This window comes from Oncorhynchus gorbuscha, linkage group LG15 (assembly GCF_021184085.1).
Source record: "Oncorhynchus gorbuscha isolate QuinsamMale2020 ecotype Even-year linkage group LG15, OgorEven_v1.0, whole genome shotgun sequence".
Classification (NCBI taxonomy): domain Eukaryota; kingdom Metazoa; phylum Chordata; class Actinopteri; order Salmoniformes; family Salmonidae; genus Oncorhynchus; species Oncorhynchus gorbuscha.
In genome coordinates, this window is record NC_060187.1 from 79,167,939 (window position 1) to 79,187,665 (window position 19,727).

The 19,727-nt window shown below is 46.6% G+C and overlaps 1 protein-coding gene across 1 annotated transcript in view; it reads right to left on the reverse strand.

Annotated features, from left to right (window-relative positions):
- LOC123997340 (glutamate receptor ionotropic, NMDA 2D-like) overlaps nt 1–19,727 on the reverse strand; it is a 156,652-nt gene that overhangs the window by 111,618 nt on the left and 25,307 nt on the right. Inside the window, exons 6-7 of the mRNA XM_046301478.1 lie at nt 2,080–2,285; nt 1,143–1,308 (exon numbers count right to left, since the gene is read on the reverse strand). Of these exons, the coding sequence (XP_046157434.1) occupies nt 1,143–1,308; nt 2,080–2,285 (372 nt within the window). The remainder of the gene's footprint in view (nt 1–1,142; nt 1,309–2,079; nt 2,286–19,727) is intronic.

Below are 19,727 nucleotides of genomic sequence, written 5' to 3' on the forward strand. Positions count from 1 at the left end.
TACCTGATCAAAGAACGGCAGGCTTTGAAACATCTGATCAAAAGACAGAAATTAGCCTGAGAAAATAAAACACACTTCACCATTTGCATGTGAATATAGGTGGATAGACACCATTGGTCCTGGTTCAAGACATAAAGATGGCAGATGAAGAAGTAGAGTAGGGAGTGAGATTGTTTCTGCTGCCATGACAACCAGGATGTACCAGCGTTCCCCGTGGGACCTGAGGAGGTGCACCGGGACACTTCCACCAGAAATCACCCCCCTGTCCTACTCGCTCACTGTGTGTGTGTGTGTGTGTGTGTGTGTGTGTGTGTGTGTGTGTGTGTGTGTGTGTGTGTGTGTGTGTGTGTGTGTGTGTGTGTGTGTGTGTGTGTGTGTGTGTGTGTGTGTGTGTGTGTGTGTGTGTGATAAACAATGTATGTCTGTAAGTGCTGGCTGTGGTTAAGGGCCCATAACTCTGCCTGTGACTGATGTGACACCTAGCGTTTAACTGGTTGCCCCGGAGGCAGCAGCATAGGCCAGGGAACGCCTACACACACACACACACAAAGTTAAGCTACACACACGTACATTCTCATGCAGAGCTATAGTCGTACAACAGTGAAACACACAGAAACAGCTAGCCTGACCTTCCAACCAGGAAGAAAAACCACCTTAGAAGGTCCTTAACTTCCATAAATCATGACCTCTGGACCATAGGAACAGTCATGTGACCTCACTCTAATCCATCAATCATCAGCCATCCAATCAATCAAATGTTATTTGTAATGGCAGCAGGCAGCAGGCAGTGTGCCAAGTCTCAGTGCTCCTCCCCTCCCTGGCGACAGCTGTCTCAGTGCTCCTCTCCTCTCTGGGGACAGCTGTCTCAGTGCTCCTCTCCTCTCTGGCGACAGCTGTCTCAGTGCTCCTCTCCTCTCTGGCGACAGCTGTCTCAGTGCTCCTCCCCTCCCTGGTGACAGCTGTCTCAGTGCTCCTCTCCTCTCTGGCGACAGCTGTCTCAGTGCTCCTCTCCTCTCTGGCGACAGCTGCTGCGGAAAATAGCTTTGACCTTTTCCCAACAACTATTATGGTCAAGAAGAACTACGTACTGTAGCCTACCAATGTCTAACCAATGTCTAATCAATCAGTCACGTTTTACTGACCTCTCCAATCATGCCGTTCCACACTCCATCAATCTTCTTCCCGTGCTTTCCATTGGTCACCAGGTAGAGGTCATAGGTGAAACCCACGATCTTGGCCAATCGTTTGAGGATGTCGATGCAGAAGCCCTTACAGCACTGTTTCTTTGGGGGATCCTGGACAGGAATACTGGAGGAAAGAAGGAAGAGGGAGACAAGGTGCAGGAGAGGAAAGAGAGAAAGAGAGAGATATAGAGAGAGAAAGAGAAAGAGTGAGTGAGTGAGTGAGTGAGTGAGTGAGTGAGTGAGTGAGTGAGTGAGTGAGTGAGTGAGTGAGTGAGTGAGTGAGTGAGTGAGTGAGTGAGTGAGTGAGAGAAAGTGAGAGAGTGAGAAAATATATAACCTTTAAAAGTTGTTATATTTAAGACAAAGAATGTCTCTCTTTCTCAGTCAGGGCTATGCCTTTAAGTGAGAGTCAAATTGTGCTGCCACAGGATAATTGTTCTCATCCTTCCTAGAGGTGGTGAACCGTGACGTGTGGACCTCTACTGCAGCTCTATTGTGTTTGTGTCCAATTCAACCCCCATATATCTTCAACTGAATCACATTTAACCCTATATACCATCTGGGCTCACCCTCACCACTACACGATCTAGAAGGATGAGAGGTAATGTGAAGAGTGGAGGGTTAATATGGGATTTGTTTGTGTTCAATACACCATGAAAGTGATGTCATACGTTGACACCACGTGGTCATTACACTGGAGATGATATGATATTATGAAGGTCGATCTGTGAAAAACGACAGTTCCATTTTGCTGATGTGTTTGGCTCCAGGGGGGTCTTGTTGCCACTGTACTGTATGTGTGTCACTAGGGGATGATCCGTATTTTACTGTGTCCTCCAAGACCCTGGACAGGAACATAATTGTCTAATTTGACCCATCACCCCTGCCTTCTGACCTGGCGTTGAGGGGTCGTCGGCAGGGTACAGAGTCTCTGATGCAGGTGTTGGAGGCGGCGTCAGCCAGCTCCACGATGACAAACGGACGTTCCTCCAGAGTGACCACGCGCAGGTGCTGGGCGCCATCAGGCGGTTGGAGGAATGGACCGTAACGCGACCACGCTGGATAAACCAAATCCAACTTACCGTTCTCCCACATCCCTACCTGGGGAAAGAGAAGGGAGTGGGTTAGACAGGATACACACAAACACACTCCCATCAACCAACTCCTGTCACATCAGTCACAGCTTTCCTGTTTTGGTTGTTATTTTGGCATTAATACGTGTCACATATCAGTTTGCAAGCAATGCAAAATAATATATATATATCATTGAGTTAATAAAGCCACATATGAACATGGTCTCTTTTTTGTTTTCTTCAGTAAGTCAGCTCCAAAATGCAGGTGTTTCAGCCTAGCTTAGTGCTTTCTGTGGTGGTGGTGGTGGTGGTGGTGGTGGTGGTGGTGGTGGTGGTGGTGGTGGTGGTGGTGGTGGTGGTGGTGGTGGGGCAAGCCAGCAGAAAATACGGTGCGTTGCACCGTTATTGGCTCAGTGCTCCGTCACTCATGGGAACACCACGTCACCACCAAGTCTAGAGGTAGAAAATTCTAGCCCATTGGGTGCTGCCATAGAGTTACATTAGAAGTGCCAATCCAAGAAGGCTCAAGGTCATTGGCCACAGATAAAATGATGTCAAATCACATTATATCTACCTTAGCTTTGATTGGACTGATCATGTCAAAATCATACTTTCAAAATCTTAGGGAGCAAGCTAGACAAGCAGTCATCATCATGAATCACGTTGACAATCTACTGGCAAGTCCTTTCTCATAGTTCCCAGTTGTTTAGAAAGCATCCAGAGAATGACAGACTTTGATGACATACAGTCGCTTGCGAAAGTATTCGGCCCCCTTGAACTTTGCGACCTCCCTTTTGCCACATTTCAGGCTTCAAACATAAAGATATAAAACTGTATTTTAACGGACCTCTGAGACTATCACAGTGCAGGTGCATTTATACGGAGACTTGATTACACACAGGTGGATTGTATTTATCATCATTAGTCATTTAGGTCAACATTGGATCATTCAGAGATCCTCACTGAACTTCTGGAGAGAGTTTGCTGCACTGAAAGTAAAGGGGCTGAATAATTTTGCACGCCCAATTTTCAGTTTTTGATTTGTTAAAAAAGTTTGAAATATCCAATAAATGTCGATCCACTTCATGATTGTGTCCCACTTGTTGTTGATTCTTCACAAAAAAATACAGTTTTATATCTTTATGTTTGAAGCCTGAAATGTGGCAAAAGGTCGCAAAGTTCAAGGGGGCCGAATAATTTTGCAAGGCACTGTAGTTTGATGACAAAATTTGGCCACGAGGGGCTGCCGGGCCACCGTCCTGTTCAAGTCAACACAGCACAACAAGGTGAGTCCAAAAATGTCTTGTATGCTGCTGCATAAATTATGTAATATGACAGGGAGATATGTATACTGTAGCTAAGAAAGTACTACTAAGTGTATGTTGCGTAGTAAGTTGTTAGTGGCCTATGTGCCTCACCCTAATAATTTGGTCTATTTTCACCTATTAATTTTACCTACTGTTCTGACTTGGTGGTGTATATCTAGCCTATAACCTGTTTTTGAGAAATATAATCATTGAATATTGTAAGAGCTATCCTACGGTTCTGACTTGGTGTACAGGGAGAACGCTGTAAGAACGGCCCATGTTCTGAATTCTGATGCTGTACATTTCAAAAGTGCTAAAAAAATAGTTATAATGACTATGTCTATCCTAGCTCGCTTTTTAATGTCATAATCGAAATGAGGCATTGCCTTATCCGCTTGTCATCCCCTTACGCCATAGCTTGTACTGTACATCTTCTTTGTCAGCAGAAATCACATTAGTTGAAGCAAGTCAGCCATATCAGCTATGTTTTTTTAAAGGTAGTAAATGAGGCTGAATGAACTGTTTCGCTGTCAGACAAGGCTCCGCTGATAGCCAGGTGTAGCAGTTATAAGGTGTTGGGACTGCTGTTGGAACTCTACTGTTGGGGCAGCTTTATGTAGGCCTTAACAGTTTGTGGGCATCGTTTGTCACCGTTATAGTGCAATTCATGTATTGTTTAGTGTTGTGTTGTGTAGTGGCTTTGCTGGTATACATCCCACATTACATTTCCCCCCACCAAGATTTACATGCTAAAATCGCCACTGAGATGTATTATATTGTACTGTACAATATGTGAACCAGTGAGCAAAGAAATAACAGGGCTGACAGCGTTTCAACCACATCCCCCTCAGACGAAGAAGACAGTCAACAGACAGGAAGAGAACATTCAGATCCAGGATTCTCTCACACACACACACACACACACACACACACACACACACACACACACACACACACACACACACACACACACACACACACACACACACACCAACCAACCAACCAACCAACCAACCAACCAACCAACCAACCAACCAACCAAACCAAACCAGGGGTATTGAGATAGCGATAATCCACACACTGCCATTAAGAGTTATTCCAATTGAAGCAACGAGAGACGCATAAAGAAGAGCTCCCACTAGAACTGAACAACAGTGTTCCCCTTCAGACTGAGGTCTTTCAACAGATCTAAAGTCTTTGTCTTGCCACTTCCAGTGATCTGGAAAAGGAGTCCTGTAGCCTGGGATTGAATATAGTGTACTAAGCTGATGTTCTGACTGAATAACTTGAACTACATAAACCAGCCACTAGATCAGATGCAGGACAGATATATAAAGATTAAGGTTGAGTTCAATAGGAGAAAACAATTAAACGTCCACAAAACCTAAACGCTCCCAAGAAAATGAGTGTTGCTCCTACAGAGGACAGGAGAGCAGTGTTAGTGCTGGGTAATGTTTAGCAGTGTTGCTCCTACAGAGGACAGGAGAGCAGTGTTAGTGCTGGGTAATGTATAGCAGTGTTGCTCCTACAGAGGACAGGAGAGCAGTGTTAGTGCTGGGTAATGTTTAGCAGTGTTGCTCCTACAGAGGACAGGAGAGCAGTGTTAGTGCTGGGTAATGTTTAGCAGTGTTGCTCCTACAGAGGACAGGAGAGCAGTGTTAGTGCTGGGTAATGTTTAGCAGTGTTGCTCCTACAGAGGACAGGAGAGCAGTGTTAGTGCTGGGTAATGTATAGCAGTGTTGCTCCTACAGAGGACAGGAGAGCAGTGTTAGTGCTGGGTAATGTATAGCAGTGTTAGAGCTGGGTAATGTATAGCAGTGTTGCTCCTACAGAGGACAGGAGAGCAGTGCTAGTGCTGGGTAATGTATAGCAGTGTTGCTCCTACAGAGGACAGGAGAGCAGTGTTAGTGCTGGGTAATGTATAGCAGTGTTGCTCCTACAGAGGACAGGAGAGCAGTGTTAGTGCTGGGTAATGTATAGCAGTGTTGCTCCTACAGAGGACAGGAGAGCAGTGTTAGTGCTGGGTAATGTATAGCAGTGTTGCTCCTACAGAGGACAGGAGAGCAGTGTTAGTGCTGGGTAATGTATAGCAGTGTTGCTCCTACAGAGGACAGGAGAGCAGTGTTAGTGCTGGGTAATGTATAGCAGTGTTGCTCCTACAGAGGACAGGAGAGCAGTGTTAGTGCTGGGTAATGTTTAGCAGTGTTGCTCCTACAGAGGACAGGAGAGCAGTGTTAGTGCTGGGTAATGTTTAGCAGTGTTGCTCCTACAGAGGACAGGAGAGCAGTGTTAGTGCTGGGTAATGTTTAGCAGTGTTGCTCCTACAGAGGACAGGAGAGCAGTGTTAGTGCTGGGTAATGTATAGCAGTGTTGCTCCTACAGAGGACAGGAGAGCAGTGCTAGTGCTGGGTAATGTTTAGCAGTGTTGCTCCTACAGAGGACAGGAGAGCAGTGTTAGTGCTGGGTAATGTATAGCAGTGTTGCTCCTACAGAGGACAGGAGAGCAGTGTTAGTGCTGGGTAATGTATAGCAGTGTTAGAGCTGGGTAATGTATAGCAGTGTTGCTCCTACAGAGGACAGGAGAGCAGTGCTAGTGCTGGGTAATGTATAGCAGTGTTGCTCCTACAGAGGACAGGAGAGCAGTGTTAGTGCTGGGTAATGTATAGCAGTGTTGCTCCTACAGAGGACAGGAGAGCAGTGTTAGTGCTGGGTAATGTATAGCAGTGTTGCTCCTACAGAGGACAGGAGAGCAGTGTTAGTGCTGGGTAATGTATAGCAGTGTTGCTCCTACAGAGGACAGGAGAGCAGTGCTAGTGCTGGGTAATGTATAGCAGTGTTGCTCCTACAGAGGACAGGAGAGCAGTGTTAGTGCTGGGTAATGTATAGCAGTGTTGCTCCTACAGAGGACAGGAGAGCAGTGTTAGTGCTGGGTAATGTATAGCAGTGTTGCTCCTACAGAGGACAGGAGAGCAGTGTTAGTGCTGGGTAATGTATAGCAGTGTTGCTCCTACAGAGGACAGGAGAGCAGTGTTAGTGCTGGGTAATGTATAGCAGTGTTGCTCCTACAGAGGACAGGAGAGCAGTGTTAGTGCTGGGTAATGTATAGCAGTGTTGCTCCTACAGAGGACAGGAGAGCAGTGTTTGCTCCTACAGAGGACAGGAGAGCAGTGTTAGTGCTGGGTAATGTTTAGCAGTGTTGCTCCTACAGAGGACAGGAGAGCAGTGTTAGTGCTGGGTAATGTTTAGCAGTGTTGCTCCTACAGAGGACAGGAGAGCAGTGTTAGTGCTGGGTAATGTACAGAGGACAGGAGAGCATAGCAGTGTTGCTCCTACAGAGGACAGGAGAGCAGTGCTAGTGCTGGGTAATGTTTAGCAGTGTTGCTCCTACAGAGGACAGGAGAGCAGTGTTAGTGCTGGGTAATGTATAGCAGTGTTGCTCCTACAGAGGACAGGAGAGCAGTGTTAGTGCTGGGTAATGTATAGCAGTGTTAGAGCTGGGTAATGTATAGCAGTGTTGCTCCTACAGAGGACAGGAGAGCAGTGCTAGTGCTGGGTAATGTATAGCAGTGTTGCTCCTACAGAGGACAGGAGAGCAGTGTTAGTGCTGGGTAATGTATAGCAGTGTTGCTCCTACAGAGGACAGGAGAGCAGTGTTAGTGCTGGGTAATGTATAGCAGTGTTGCTCCTACAGAGGACAGGAGAGCAGTGTTAGTGCTGGGTAATGTATAGCAGTGTTGCTCCTACAGAGGACAGGAGAGCAGTGTTAGTGCTGGGTAATGTATAGCAGTGTTGCTCCTACAGAGGACAGGAGAGCAGTGTTAGTGCTGGGTAATGTATAGCAGTGTTGCTCCTACAGAGGACAGGAGAGCAGTGTTAGTGCTGGGTAATGTTTAGCAGTGTTGCTCCTACAGAGGACAGGAGAGCAGTGTTAGTGCTGGGTAATGTTTAGCAGTGTTGCTCCTACAGAGGACAGGAGAGCAGTGTTAGTGCTGGGTAATGTTTAGCAGTGTTGCTCCTACAGAGGACAGGAGAGCAGTGTTAGTGCTGGGTAATGTATAGCAGTGTTGCTCCTACAGAGGACAGGAGAGCAGTGCTAGTGCTGGGTAATGTTTAGCAGTGTTGCTCCTACAGAGGACAGGAGAGCAGTGTTAGTGCTGGGTAATGTATAGCAGTGTTGCTCCTACAGAGGACAGGAGAGCAGTGTTAGTGCTGGGTAATGTATAGCAGTGTTAGAGCTGGGTAATGTATAGCAGTGTTGCTCCTACAGAGGACAGGAGAGCAGTGCTAGTGCTGGGTAATGTATAGCAGTGTTGCTCCTACAGAGGACAGGAGAGCAGTGTTAGTGCTGGGTAATGTATAGCAGTGTTGCTCCTACAGAGGACAGGAGAGCAGTGTTAGTGCTGGGTAATGTATAGCAGTGTTGCTCCTACAGAGGACAGGAGACAGTGTTAGTGCTGGGTAATGTATAGCAGTGTTGCTCCTACAGAGGACAGGAGAGCAGTTAGTGCTGGGTAATGTATAGCAGTGTTGCTCCTACAGAGGACAGGAGAGCAGTGTTAGTGCTGGGTAATGTATAGCAGTGTTGCTCCTACAGAGGACAGGAGAGCAGTGTTAGTGCTGGGTAATGTATAGCAGTGTTGCTCCTACAGAGGACAGGAGAGCAGTGTTAGTGCTGGGTAATGTATAGCAGTGTTGCTCCTACAGAGGACAGGAGAGCAGTGTTAGTGCTGGGTAATGTATAGCAGTGTTGTACAGAGGACAGGAGAGCAGTGTTAGTGCTGGGTAATGTATAGCAGTGTTGCTCCTACAGAGGACAGGAGAGCAGTGTTAGTGCTGGGTAATGTTTAGCAGTGTTGCTCCTACAGAGGACAGGAGAGCAGTGTTAGTGCTGGGTAATGTTTAGCAGTGTTGCTCCTACAGAGGACAGGAGAGCAGTGTTAGTGCTGGGTAATGTTTAGCAGTGTTGCTCCTACAGAGGACAGGAGAGCAGTGTTAGTGCTGGGTAATGTATAGCAGTGTTGCTCCTACAGAGGACAGGAGAGCAGTGCTAGTGCTGGGTAATGTTTAGCAGTGTTGCTCCTACAGAGGACAGGAGAGCAGTGTTAGTGCTGGGTAATGTATAGCAGTGTTGCTCCTACAGAGGACAGGAGAGCAGTGTTAGTGCTGGGTAATGTATAGCAGTGTTAGAGCTGGGTAATGTATAGCAGTGTTGCTCCTACAGAGGACAGGAGAGCAGTGCTAGTGCTGGGTAATGTATAGCAGTGTTGCTCCTACAGAGGACAGGAGAGCAGTGTTAGTGCTGGGTAATGTATAGCAGTGTTGCTCCTACAGAGGACAGGAGAGCAGTGTTAGTGCTGGGTAATGTATAGCAGTGTTGCTCCTACAGAGGACAGGAGAGCAGTGTTAGTGCTGGGTAATGTATAGCAGTGTTGCTCCTACAGAGGACAGGAGAGCAGTGTTAGTGCTGGGTAATGTATAGCAGTGTTGCTCCTACAGAGGACAGGAGAGCAGTGTTAGTGCTGGGTAATGTATAGCAGTGTTGCTCCTACAGAGGACAGGAGAGCAGTGTTAGTGCTGGGTAATGTTTAGCAGTGTTGCTCCTACAGAGGACAGGAGAGCAGTGTTAGTGCTGGGTAATGTTTAGCAGTGTTGCTCCTACAGAGGACAGGAGAGCAGTGTTAGTGCTGGGTAATGTTTAGCAGTGTTGCTCCTACAGAGGACAGGAGAGCAGTGTTAGTTCTGGGTAATGTATAGCAGTGTTGCTCCTACAGAGGACAGGAGAGCAGTGTTAGTGCTGGGTAATGTTTAGCAGTGTTGCTCCTACAGAGGACAGGAGAGCAGTGTTAGTGCTGGGTAATGTTTAGCAGTGTTCTGCAGTGTTTCTGTGTTCTAAGCCAGAGCAGGGTGCTCCCCTCCAGGGTGCTAGGTAATGGTGCAGTTATTGTAAAGAGAACATTAAATATTCAGTGAGAGCCAACAGTGTGGATGTGCAGAATAGGCATATAGAGGTGTCTTATCCGCTTTGTGTGTATGTGCGTGTGTGTGCGTGCGTGTGTGTGCATCCTTAAAGTGTGCATGTATGTAGGAATATATGTGTGTATATGTATTTGTGTGGTGTGTACGTGTATGTGTGTGTGTATGTGTGTGTGTGGTATGTGTGTGTGGTGTGTGTGTACTATAATTGTGTATGTATACACTATGTAGGAATATAGGAATATGTGTGTGTGTGTGTGTGTGTGTGTGTGTGTGTGTGTGTGTGTGTGTGTGTGTGTGTGTGTGTGTGTGTGTGTGTGTGTGTGTGTGTGTGTGTGTGTGTGTGTGTGTGTGTGTGTGTGTGTGTGTGTGTGTGTGTATGTGTTTGTGTGGTATGTGTGTATGTGTGTGTGGGGTATGTGTGTGTGGTGTGTGTGCGTACTATAATTGTGTATGTATACAGTATGTAGGAATATAGGAATATGTGTGTGTGTAGGTGGGTCTGTCTGTCTGTGTGTGTGTGTGTGTGTGTGTGTGTGTGTGTGTGTGTGTGTGTGTGTGTGTGTGTGTGTGTGTGTGTGTGTGTGTGTGTGTGTGTGTGTGTGTGTGTGTGTGTGTGTGTGTGTGTGTGTGTGTGTGTGTGTGTGTGTGTGTCTTCTCCTGGGTTTGCTCTAAAACTGAGGGGCAGTGCAGAGCTCCTAATTGAAAGGATTTCAAAGGAAATGGTTACAACACGCTGAAACTGGACTATGGTGGACTGTTACAATCAGCAGGAGGCTGAGATCCACCATTGTGTGTGTGTGTGTGTGTGTGTGTGTGTGTGTGTGTGTGTGTGTGTGTGTGTGTGTGTGTGTGTGTGTGTGTGGCAGAATGTAGATGTGTGGGATGGAAGAAGGTGTGTGTGTTTTACGAAGAGCATTCTGAGCGTCTCCCTCCTCACTGATAGTGACAGCGGTAAAACCCTGCAGTATTAAACAGAAAACAGCACATCTCCAACAGGTGACAGGGGCTGGTATTATGGGTTTCTGAACAAAACACAGCTTCATAAAATATGCATGACATGTCAGGAGCGATGTAGTGGGCTACGCACACACACACACACACACACACACACACACACACACACACACACACACACACACACACACACACACACACACACACACACACACACACACACACACACACACACACACACCACGGCACAGCGCAGCTACGCTAGCTCCAGGAGCCAGACACTAATGAGGCAAAGCAGTAAGTGTCATGTCAGGCTCGTTGTCTTTTATGTTATCTCGTGTCCTGCTCAGGTGTTTTCCTTCTAACATCACACACAGGCCACGGCTCAACGCGCTGTTGTCTGCCCTTTAAACTAGCCCAACCTACCAACCAACCAATCAGCCATCCAACCAACCAACCAACCAGGGAGGAGAACAGAGAGGCTGTAGGACAGATGTAGGTTTGCATCACTACATGTAGACTACATTGTTACTTAGCCCCTGTCTGCTGAGCAGCTTGAAGCTTGATGTACCTATGGAAACCTGTCATGCCTAACACCTCTAATACAGGTTGAGGCTAGATGTACCTATGGAATCCTGTCATGGTTAACACCTCTAATACAGGTTGAGGCTAGATGTACCTATGGAATCCTGTCATGGCTAACACCTCTAATACAGGTTGAGGCTAGATGTACCTATGGAATCCTGTCATGGTTAACACCTCTAATACAGGTTGAGGCTAGATGTACCTATGGAATCCTGTCATGGTTAACACCTCTAATACAGGTTGAGGCTAGATGTACCTATGGAATCCTGTCATGGTTAACACCTCTAATACAGGTTGAGGCTAGATGTACCTATGGAATCCTGTCATGGTTAACACCTATAATACAGGTTGAGGCTAGATGTACCTATGGAATCCTGTCATGGTTAACACCTCTAATACAGGTTGAGGCTAGATGTACCTATGGAATCCTGTCATGGCTAACATCTCTAATACAGGTTGAGGCTAGATGTACCTATGGAATCCTGTCATGGTTAACACCTCTAATACAGGTTGAGGCTAGATGTACCTATGGAATCCTGTCATGGTTAACACCTCTAATACAGGTTGAGGCTAGATGTACCTATGGAATCCTGTCATGGTTAACACCTCTAATACAGGTTGAGGCTAGATGTACCTATGGAATCCTGTCATGGTTAACACCTCTAATACAGATTGAGGCTAGATGTACCTATGGAATCCTGTCATGGTTAACACCTCTAATACAGGTTGAGGCTAGATGTACCTATGGAATCCTGTCATGCCTAACACCTCTAATACAGGTTGAGGCTAGATGTACCTATGGAATCCTGTCATGGTTAACACCTCTAATACAGGTTGAGGCTAGATGTACCTATGGAATCCTGTCATGCCTAACACCTCTAATACAGGTTGAGGCTAGATGTACCTATGGAATCCTGTCATGGTTAACACCTCTAATACAGGTTGAGGCTAGATGTACCTATGGAATCCTGTCATGGTTAACACATCTAATACAGGTTGAGGCTAGATGTACCTATGGAAACCTGTCATGGTTAACACCTCTAATACAGGTTGAGGCTAGATGTACCTATGGAAAACTGCCATGGCTAACACCTCTAATACAGGTTGAGGCTAGATGTACCTATGGAAAACTGCCATGGCTAACACCTCTAATACAGGTTGAGGCTAGATGTACCTATGGAAAACTGCCATGGCTAACACCTCTAATACAGGTTGAGGCTAGATGTACCTATGGAAAACTGCCATGGCTAACACCTCTAATATAGGTTGAGGCTAGATGTACCTATGGAATCCTGCCATGGCTAAGACCTCTAATATGGGTCGGTTACTATCACAGACTGCAACGGGATTCTTCCGATGACATTGAGGAGTACACCACATCAGTCACTGGCTTTATCAAGAAGTGCATCGAGGACGTCATCCGCACAGTGACTGTATGTACATACCCCAACCAGAAGCCATGGATTACAGGCAACATTCGCACTGAGCTAAAGGGCAGAGCTGGTGCTTTCAAGGTGCGGGACTCGAACCCGGAAGCTTACAAGAAATGCCCTGCAACGAATGCCCTGCAACGAACCATCAAACAGGCAAAGCGTCAATACAGGGTTAAGATTGAATCAAACTACACCGGCTCAGACGCTCATTTTATGTGGCAGGGCTTGCAAACTATTACAGACTACAAAGGGAAGCACAGCCGTGATCTGTCCAGTGACACGAGCATACCAGGCGAGCTAAATCTATGCTTCTATGCTCTCTTCGAGGCTAGTAACACTGAGGCAAGCATGAGAGCATCAGCTTTTCCGGATGACTGTGTGATCACGCTCTCCGTAGCCGATGTGAGTAAGACCTTTAAACAGGTCAACACCAGGACGTGTGCTCCGGGCATGTGCTGACCAGGTGGCAGGTGTCTTCACTGACATTTTCAACATGTCCCTGATAGAGTCTGTAATACCAACATGTTTCAAGCAGACCACCATAGTCCCTGCGCCCAAGAACACAAAGGCAACCTGCTTAAATTATTACAGGCCTGTAGCACTCACATCCGTAGTCATGAAGTGCTTTGAAAGGCTGGAAATGGCACACATCAACACCATTATCCAAGAAACCCTAGACCCACTCCAATTTGCATACCGCCCAAACAAATCCACAGGTGATGTAATCTCTATTGCACTCCACACTGCCCTTTCCCACCTGGACAAAAGGAACACTTATGTGAGAATGCTATTCATTGACTACAGCTCAGCTATCAACACCATAGTGCCCTCAAAGCTAATCACTAAGCTAAGGATCCTGGGACTAAACACCTCCCTCTGCAACTGGATCCTGGACTTCCTGACGGATAGGTAGCAACACATCTGCCAAGCTGATCCTCAACACTGGAGCCCCCCAGAGGTGTGTGCTCAGTCCACTCCTGTACTCCCTGTTCACCCACGACTGCATGGCCAGGCATGACTCCATCACCATCTTTAAGTTTGCAGACGACACAACAGTGGTATGCCTGATCACCGACAACAATGAGACAGCCTATAGGGAGGAGGTCAGAGACCTGGCCAGGTGGTGCCAGAATAACAACCTATCCCTCAACGTAACCAAGACTAAGGAGATGATTGTGGACTACAAGAAATAGGAGCACCGTGCACGTCCCCATTCTCATCGACGGGGCTGTAGTGAAGCAGGTTGAGAGTTTCAAGTTCCTTGCTGTCCACATCACCAACAAACTAGAATGCTCCAAACACACCAAGAGAATGAAGAGGGCACGACAACGCCTATTCCCCCTCAGGAAACTAAAAAGATTTGGTATGGGTCCTGAGATCCTCAAAAGGTTCTTCAGCTGCAACATCAAGGGCATCCTGACTGGTTGCATCACTGCCTGGTACGGCAATTGCTCAGAGGGTAGTGCTTACAGCCCAGTACATCACTGGGGCTATGCTTCCTGCCATCTCGGACTTCTACACCAGGCGGTGTCAGAGGAAGGCCCTAAAAATTGTCAAAGACCCCAGCCACCCCAGTCATAGACTGTTCTCTCTACTACTGCATGGCAAGCAGTACCGGAGTGCTAAGTCTAGGACAAAAAGAGGTAATGAAATGGCTACCCGGACTATTTGCAATGTTTCCCCCCCTGCGCCCCCCACTCGTTTTTTACGTTATTGCTACTCTCTGTTTATTATATATACACAGTCACTTTAACTATACATTCATGCACATATGTACATACTAGATCAATTGGCCCGACTAACCAGTGCTCCCGCACATTGGCTAACCGGGCTATCTGCATTGTGTCCCACCACCCACCACCTGCCAACTCATCTTTTACGCTACTGCTACTCTCTGTTCATCATATACAGTGCCTTGCGAAAGTATTCGGCCCCCTTGAACTTTGAGACCTTTTGCCACATTTCAGGCTTCAAACAAATCAAATCAAATCAAATCAAATTTTATTTGTCACATACACATGGTTAGCAGATGTTAATGCGAGTGTAGCGAAATGCTTGTGCTTCTAGTTCCGACAATGCAGTGATAACCAACAAGTACTCTAACTAACAATTCCAAAACTAATGTCTTATACACAGTGTAAGGGGATAAGGAACATGTACATAAGGATATATGAATGAGTGATGGTACAGAGCAGCATACAGTAGATGGTATCGAGTACAGTATATACATATGAGATGAGTGTGTAGACAAAGTAAACAAAGTGGCATAGTTAAAGTGGCTAGTGATACATGTGTTACATAAGGATGCAGTCGATGATGTAGAGTACAGTATATACATATGCATATGAGATTAATAATGTAGGGTAAGTAACATTATATAAGGTAGCATTGTTTAAAGTGGCTAGTGATATATTTACATCATTTCCCATCAATTCCCATTATTAAAATGGCTGGAGTTGGGTCAGTGTCAATGACAGTGTGTTGGCAGCAGCCACTCAATGTTAGTGGTGGCTGTTTAACAGTCTGATGGCCTTGAGATAGAAGCTGTTTTTCAGTCTCTCGGTCCCAGCTTTGATGCACCTGTACTGACCTCGCCTTCTGGATGATAGCGGGGTGAACAGGCAGTGGTTCGGGTGGTTGATGTCCTTGATGATCTTTATGGCCTTCCTGTAACAACGGGTGGTGTAGGTGTCCTGGAGGGCAGGTAGTTTGCCCCCGGTGATGCGTTGTGCAGTCCTCACTACCCTCTGGAGAGCCTTACGGTTGAGGGCGGAGCAGTTGCCGTACCAGGCGGTGATACAGCCCGCCAGGATGCTCTCGATTGTGCATCTGTAGAAGTTTGTGAGTGCTTTTGGTGACAAGCCGAATTTCTTCAGCCTCCTGAGGTTGAATAGGCGCTGCTGCGCCTTCTTCACGACGCTGTCAGTGTGAGTGGACCAATTCAGTTTGTCTGTGATGTGTATGCCGAGGAACTTAAAACTAGCTACCCTCTCCACTACTGTTCCATCGATGTGGATAGGGGGGGTGTTCTCTCTGCTGTTTCCTGAAGTCCACAATCATCTCCTTAGTTTTGTTGACGTTGAGTGTGAGGTTATTTTCCTGACACCACACTCCGAGGGCCCTCACCTCCTCCCTGTAGGCCGTCTCGTCGTTGTTGGTAATCAAGCCTACCACTGTTGTGTCGTCCGCAAACTTGATGATTGAGTTGGAGGCGTGCGTGGCCACGCAGTCGTGGGTGAACAGGGAGTACAGGAGAGGGCTCAGAACGCACCCTTGTGGGGCCCCCGTGTTGAGGATCAGCGGGGAGGAGATGTTGTTGCCTACCCTCACCACCTGGGGGCGGCCCGTCAGGAAGTCCAGTACCCAGTTGCACAGGGCGGGGTCGAGACCCAGGGTCTCGAGCTTGATGACGAGCTTGGAGGGTACTATGGTGTTGAATGCCGAGCTGTAGTCGATGAACAGCATTCTCACATAGGTATTCCTCTTGTCCAGGTGGGTTAGGGCAGTGTGCAGTGTGGTTGAGATTGCATCGTCTGTGGACCTATTTGGGCGGTAAGCAAATTGGAGTGGGTCTAGGGTGTCAGGTAGGGTGGAGGTGATATGGTCCTTGACTAGTCTCTCAAAGCACTTCATGATGACGGAAGTGAGTGCTACGGGCGGTAGTCGTTTAGCTCAGTTACCTTAGCTTTCTTGGGAACAGGAACAATGGTGGCCCTCTTGAAGCATGTGGGAACAGCAGACTGGTATAGGGATTGATTGAATATGTCCGTAAACACACCGGCCAGCTGGTCTGCGCATGCTCTGAGGCGCGGCTGGGGATGCCGTCTGGGCCTGCAGCCTTGCGAGGGTTAACACGTTTAAATGTCTTACTCACCTCGGCTGCAGTGAAGGAGAGACCGCATGTTTCCGTTGCAGGCCGTGTCAGTGGCACTGTATTGTCCTCAAAGCGGGCAAAAAAGTTATTTAGTCTGCCTGGGAGCAAGACATCCTGGTCCGTGACTGGACTGGATTTCATCTTGTAGTCCGTGATTGACTGTAGACCCTGCCACATGCCTCTTGTGTCTGAGCCGTTGAATTGAGATTCCACTTTGTCTCTGTACTGACGCTTAGCTTGTTTGATAGCCTTACAGAGGGAATAGCTGCACTGTTTGTATTCAGTCATGTTTCCAGTCACCTTGCCCTGATTAAAAGCAGTGGTTCGCGCTTTCAGTTTCACGCGAATGCTGCCATCAATCCACGGTTTCTGGTTAGGGAATGTTTTTATCGTTGCTATGGGAACGACATCTTCGACGCACGTTCTAATGAACTCGCACACCGAATCAGCGTATTCGCCAATATTCCCATCTGACGCAATATGAAACATGTCCCAGTCCACGTGATGGAAGCAGTCTTGGAGTGTAGAGTCAGCTTGGTCTGACCAGCGTTGGACAGACCTCAGCGTGGGAGCCTCTTGTTTTAATTTCTGCCTGTAGGCAGGGATCAGCAAAATGGAGTCGTGGTCAGCTTTTCCGAAAGGGGGGCGGGGCAGGGCCTTATATGCGTCGCGGAAGTTAGAGTAACAATGATCCAAGGTTTTACCACCCCTGGTTGCGCAATCGATATGCTGATAAAATTTAGGGAGTCTTGTTTTCAGATTGGCTTTGTTAAAATCCCCAGCTACAATGAATGCAGCCTCCGGATAAATGTTTTCCAGTTTGCAAAGAGTTAAATAAAGTTCGTTCAGAGCCATCGATGTGTCTGCTTGGGGGGGATATATACGGCTGTGATTATAATCGAAGAGAATTCTCTTGGAAGATAATGCGGTCTACATTTGATTGTGAGGAATTCTAAATCAGGTGAACAGAAGGATTTGAGTTCCTGTATGTTTCCTTCATCACACCATGTCCCGTTAGTCATGAGGCATACGCCCCCGCCACTCTTCTTACCAGAGAGATGTTTGTTTCTGTCGGCGCGATGCGTGGAGAAACCCGTTGGCTGCACCGCCCTGGATAGCGTCTTCCCAGTAAACCATGTTTCCGTAAAGCAGAGAACGTTGCAGTCTCTGATGTCCCTCTGGAATGCCACCCTTGCTCGGATTTCATCAACCTTGTTGTCGAGAGACTGGACATTGGCAAGAAGAATACTGGGAAGTGGTGCGCGGTGTGCCCTTTTTTCGGAGTCTGACCAGAACACCGCCGCGTTTCCCTCTTTTTCGGAGTCGTTTCCTTGGGTCGCTGCATGTGATCCATTCCGTTGTCCTGTTTGTAAGGCAGAACACAGGATCCGCGTCGCGGAAAACATATTCTTGGTCGTACTGATGGTGAGTTGACGCTGATCTTATATTCAGTAGTTCTTCTCGACTGTATGTAATGAAACCTAAGATGACCTGGGGTACTAATGTAAGAAATAACACGTAAAAAAACAAAAAACTGCATAGTTTCCTAGGAACGCGAAGCGAGGCGGCCATCTCAGTCGGCGCCGGAAGTAAAGACATAAAGATATAAAACTGTAATTTTTTTTTGTGAAGAATCAACAACAAGTGGGACACAATCATGAAGTGGAGCGACATTTATTGGATATTTCAAACTTTTTTAACAAATCAAAAACTGAAAAATTGGGCGTGCAAAATTATTCAGCCCCCTTAAGTTAATACTTTGTAGCGCCACCTTTTGCTGCGATTACAGCTGTAAGTCGCTTGGGGTATGTCTCTATCAGTTTTGCACATCGAGAGACTGACATATTTTCCCATTCCTCCTTGCAAAACAGCTCGAGCTCAGTGAGGTTGGATGGAGAGCATTTGTGAACAGCAGTTTTCAGTTCTTTCCACAGATTCTCGATTGGATTCAGGTCTGGACTTTGACTTGGCCATTCTAACACCTGGATATGTTTATTTTTAACCATGCCATTGTAGATTTTGCTTTATGTTTTGGATCATTGTCTTGTTGGAAGACAAATCTCCATCCCAGTCTCAGGTCTTTTGCAGACTCCATCAGATTTTCTTCCAGAATGGTCCTGTATTTTGCTCCATCCATCTTCCCATCAATTTTAACCATCTTCCCTGTCCCTGCTGAAGAAAAGCAGGCCCAAACCATGATGCTGCCACCACCATGTTTGACAGTGGGGATGGTGTGTTCTGGGTGATGAGCTGTGTTGCTTTTACGCCAAACATAACGTTTTGCATTGTTGCCAAAAAGTTCAATTTTGGTTTCATCTGACCAGAGCACCTTCTTCCACATGTTTGGTGTGTCTCCCAGGTGGCTTGTGGCAAACTTTAAACGACACTTTTTATGGATACCTTTAAGAAATGGCTTTCTTCTTGCCACTCTTCCGTAAAGGCCAGATTTGTGCAATATACGACTGATTGTTGTCCTATGGACAGAGTGTCCCACCTCAGCTGTCGATCTCTGCAGTTCATCCAGAGTGATCATGGGCCTCTTGGCTGCATCTCTGATCAGTCTTCTCCTTGTATGAGCTGAAAGTTTAGAGGGACGGCCAGGTCTTGGTAGATTTGCAGTGGTCTGATACTCCTTCCATTTCAATATTATCGCTTGCACAGTGCTCCTTGGGATGTTTAAAGCTTGGGAAATCTTTTTGTATCCAAATCCGGCATTAAACTTCTTCACAACAGTATCTCGGACCTGCCTGGTGTGTTCCTTGTTCTTCATGATGCTCTCTGCGCTTTTAACGGACCTCTGAGACTATCACAGTGCAGGTGCATTTATACGGAGACTTGATTACACACAGGTGGATTGTATTTATCATTATTAGTCATTTAGGTCAACATTGGATCATTCAGAGATCCTCACTGAACATCTGGAGAGAGTTTGCTGCACTGAAAGTAAAGGGGCTGAATAATTTTGCACGCCTAATTTTTCAGCTTTTTATTTGTTAAAAAAGTTTGAAATATCCAATAAATGTCGTTCCACTTCATCATTGTGTCCCAATTATTGTTGATTCTTCACAAAAAAAATACAGTTTTATATCTTTATGTTTGAAGCCTGAAATGTGGCAAAAGGTCGCAAAGTTCAAGAGGGCCGAATACTTTCGCAAGGCACTGTATGCATAGTCACTAAAACCATATCTACATGTACATACTACCTCAGTCAGCCTGACTAACCGGTGTCTGTATGTAGCCTCGCCACTTTAATAGCCTCACTACTTTTTAAAGCCTCACTACTGTTTTTCACTGTCTTTTTACTGTTGTTTTTATTTCTTTACTTACCTATTGTTCACCTA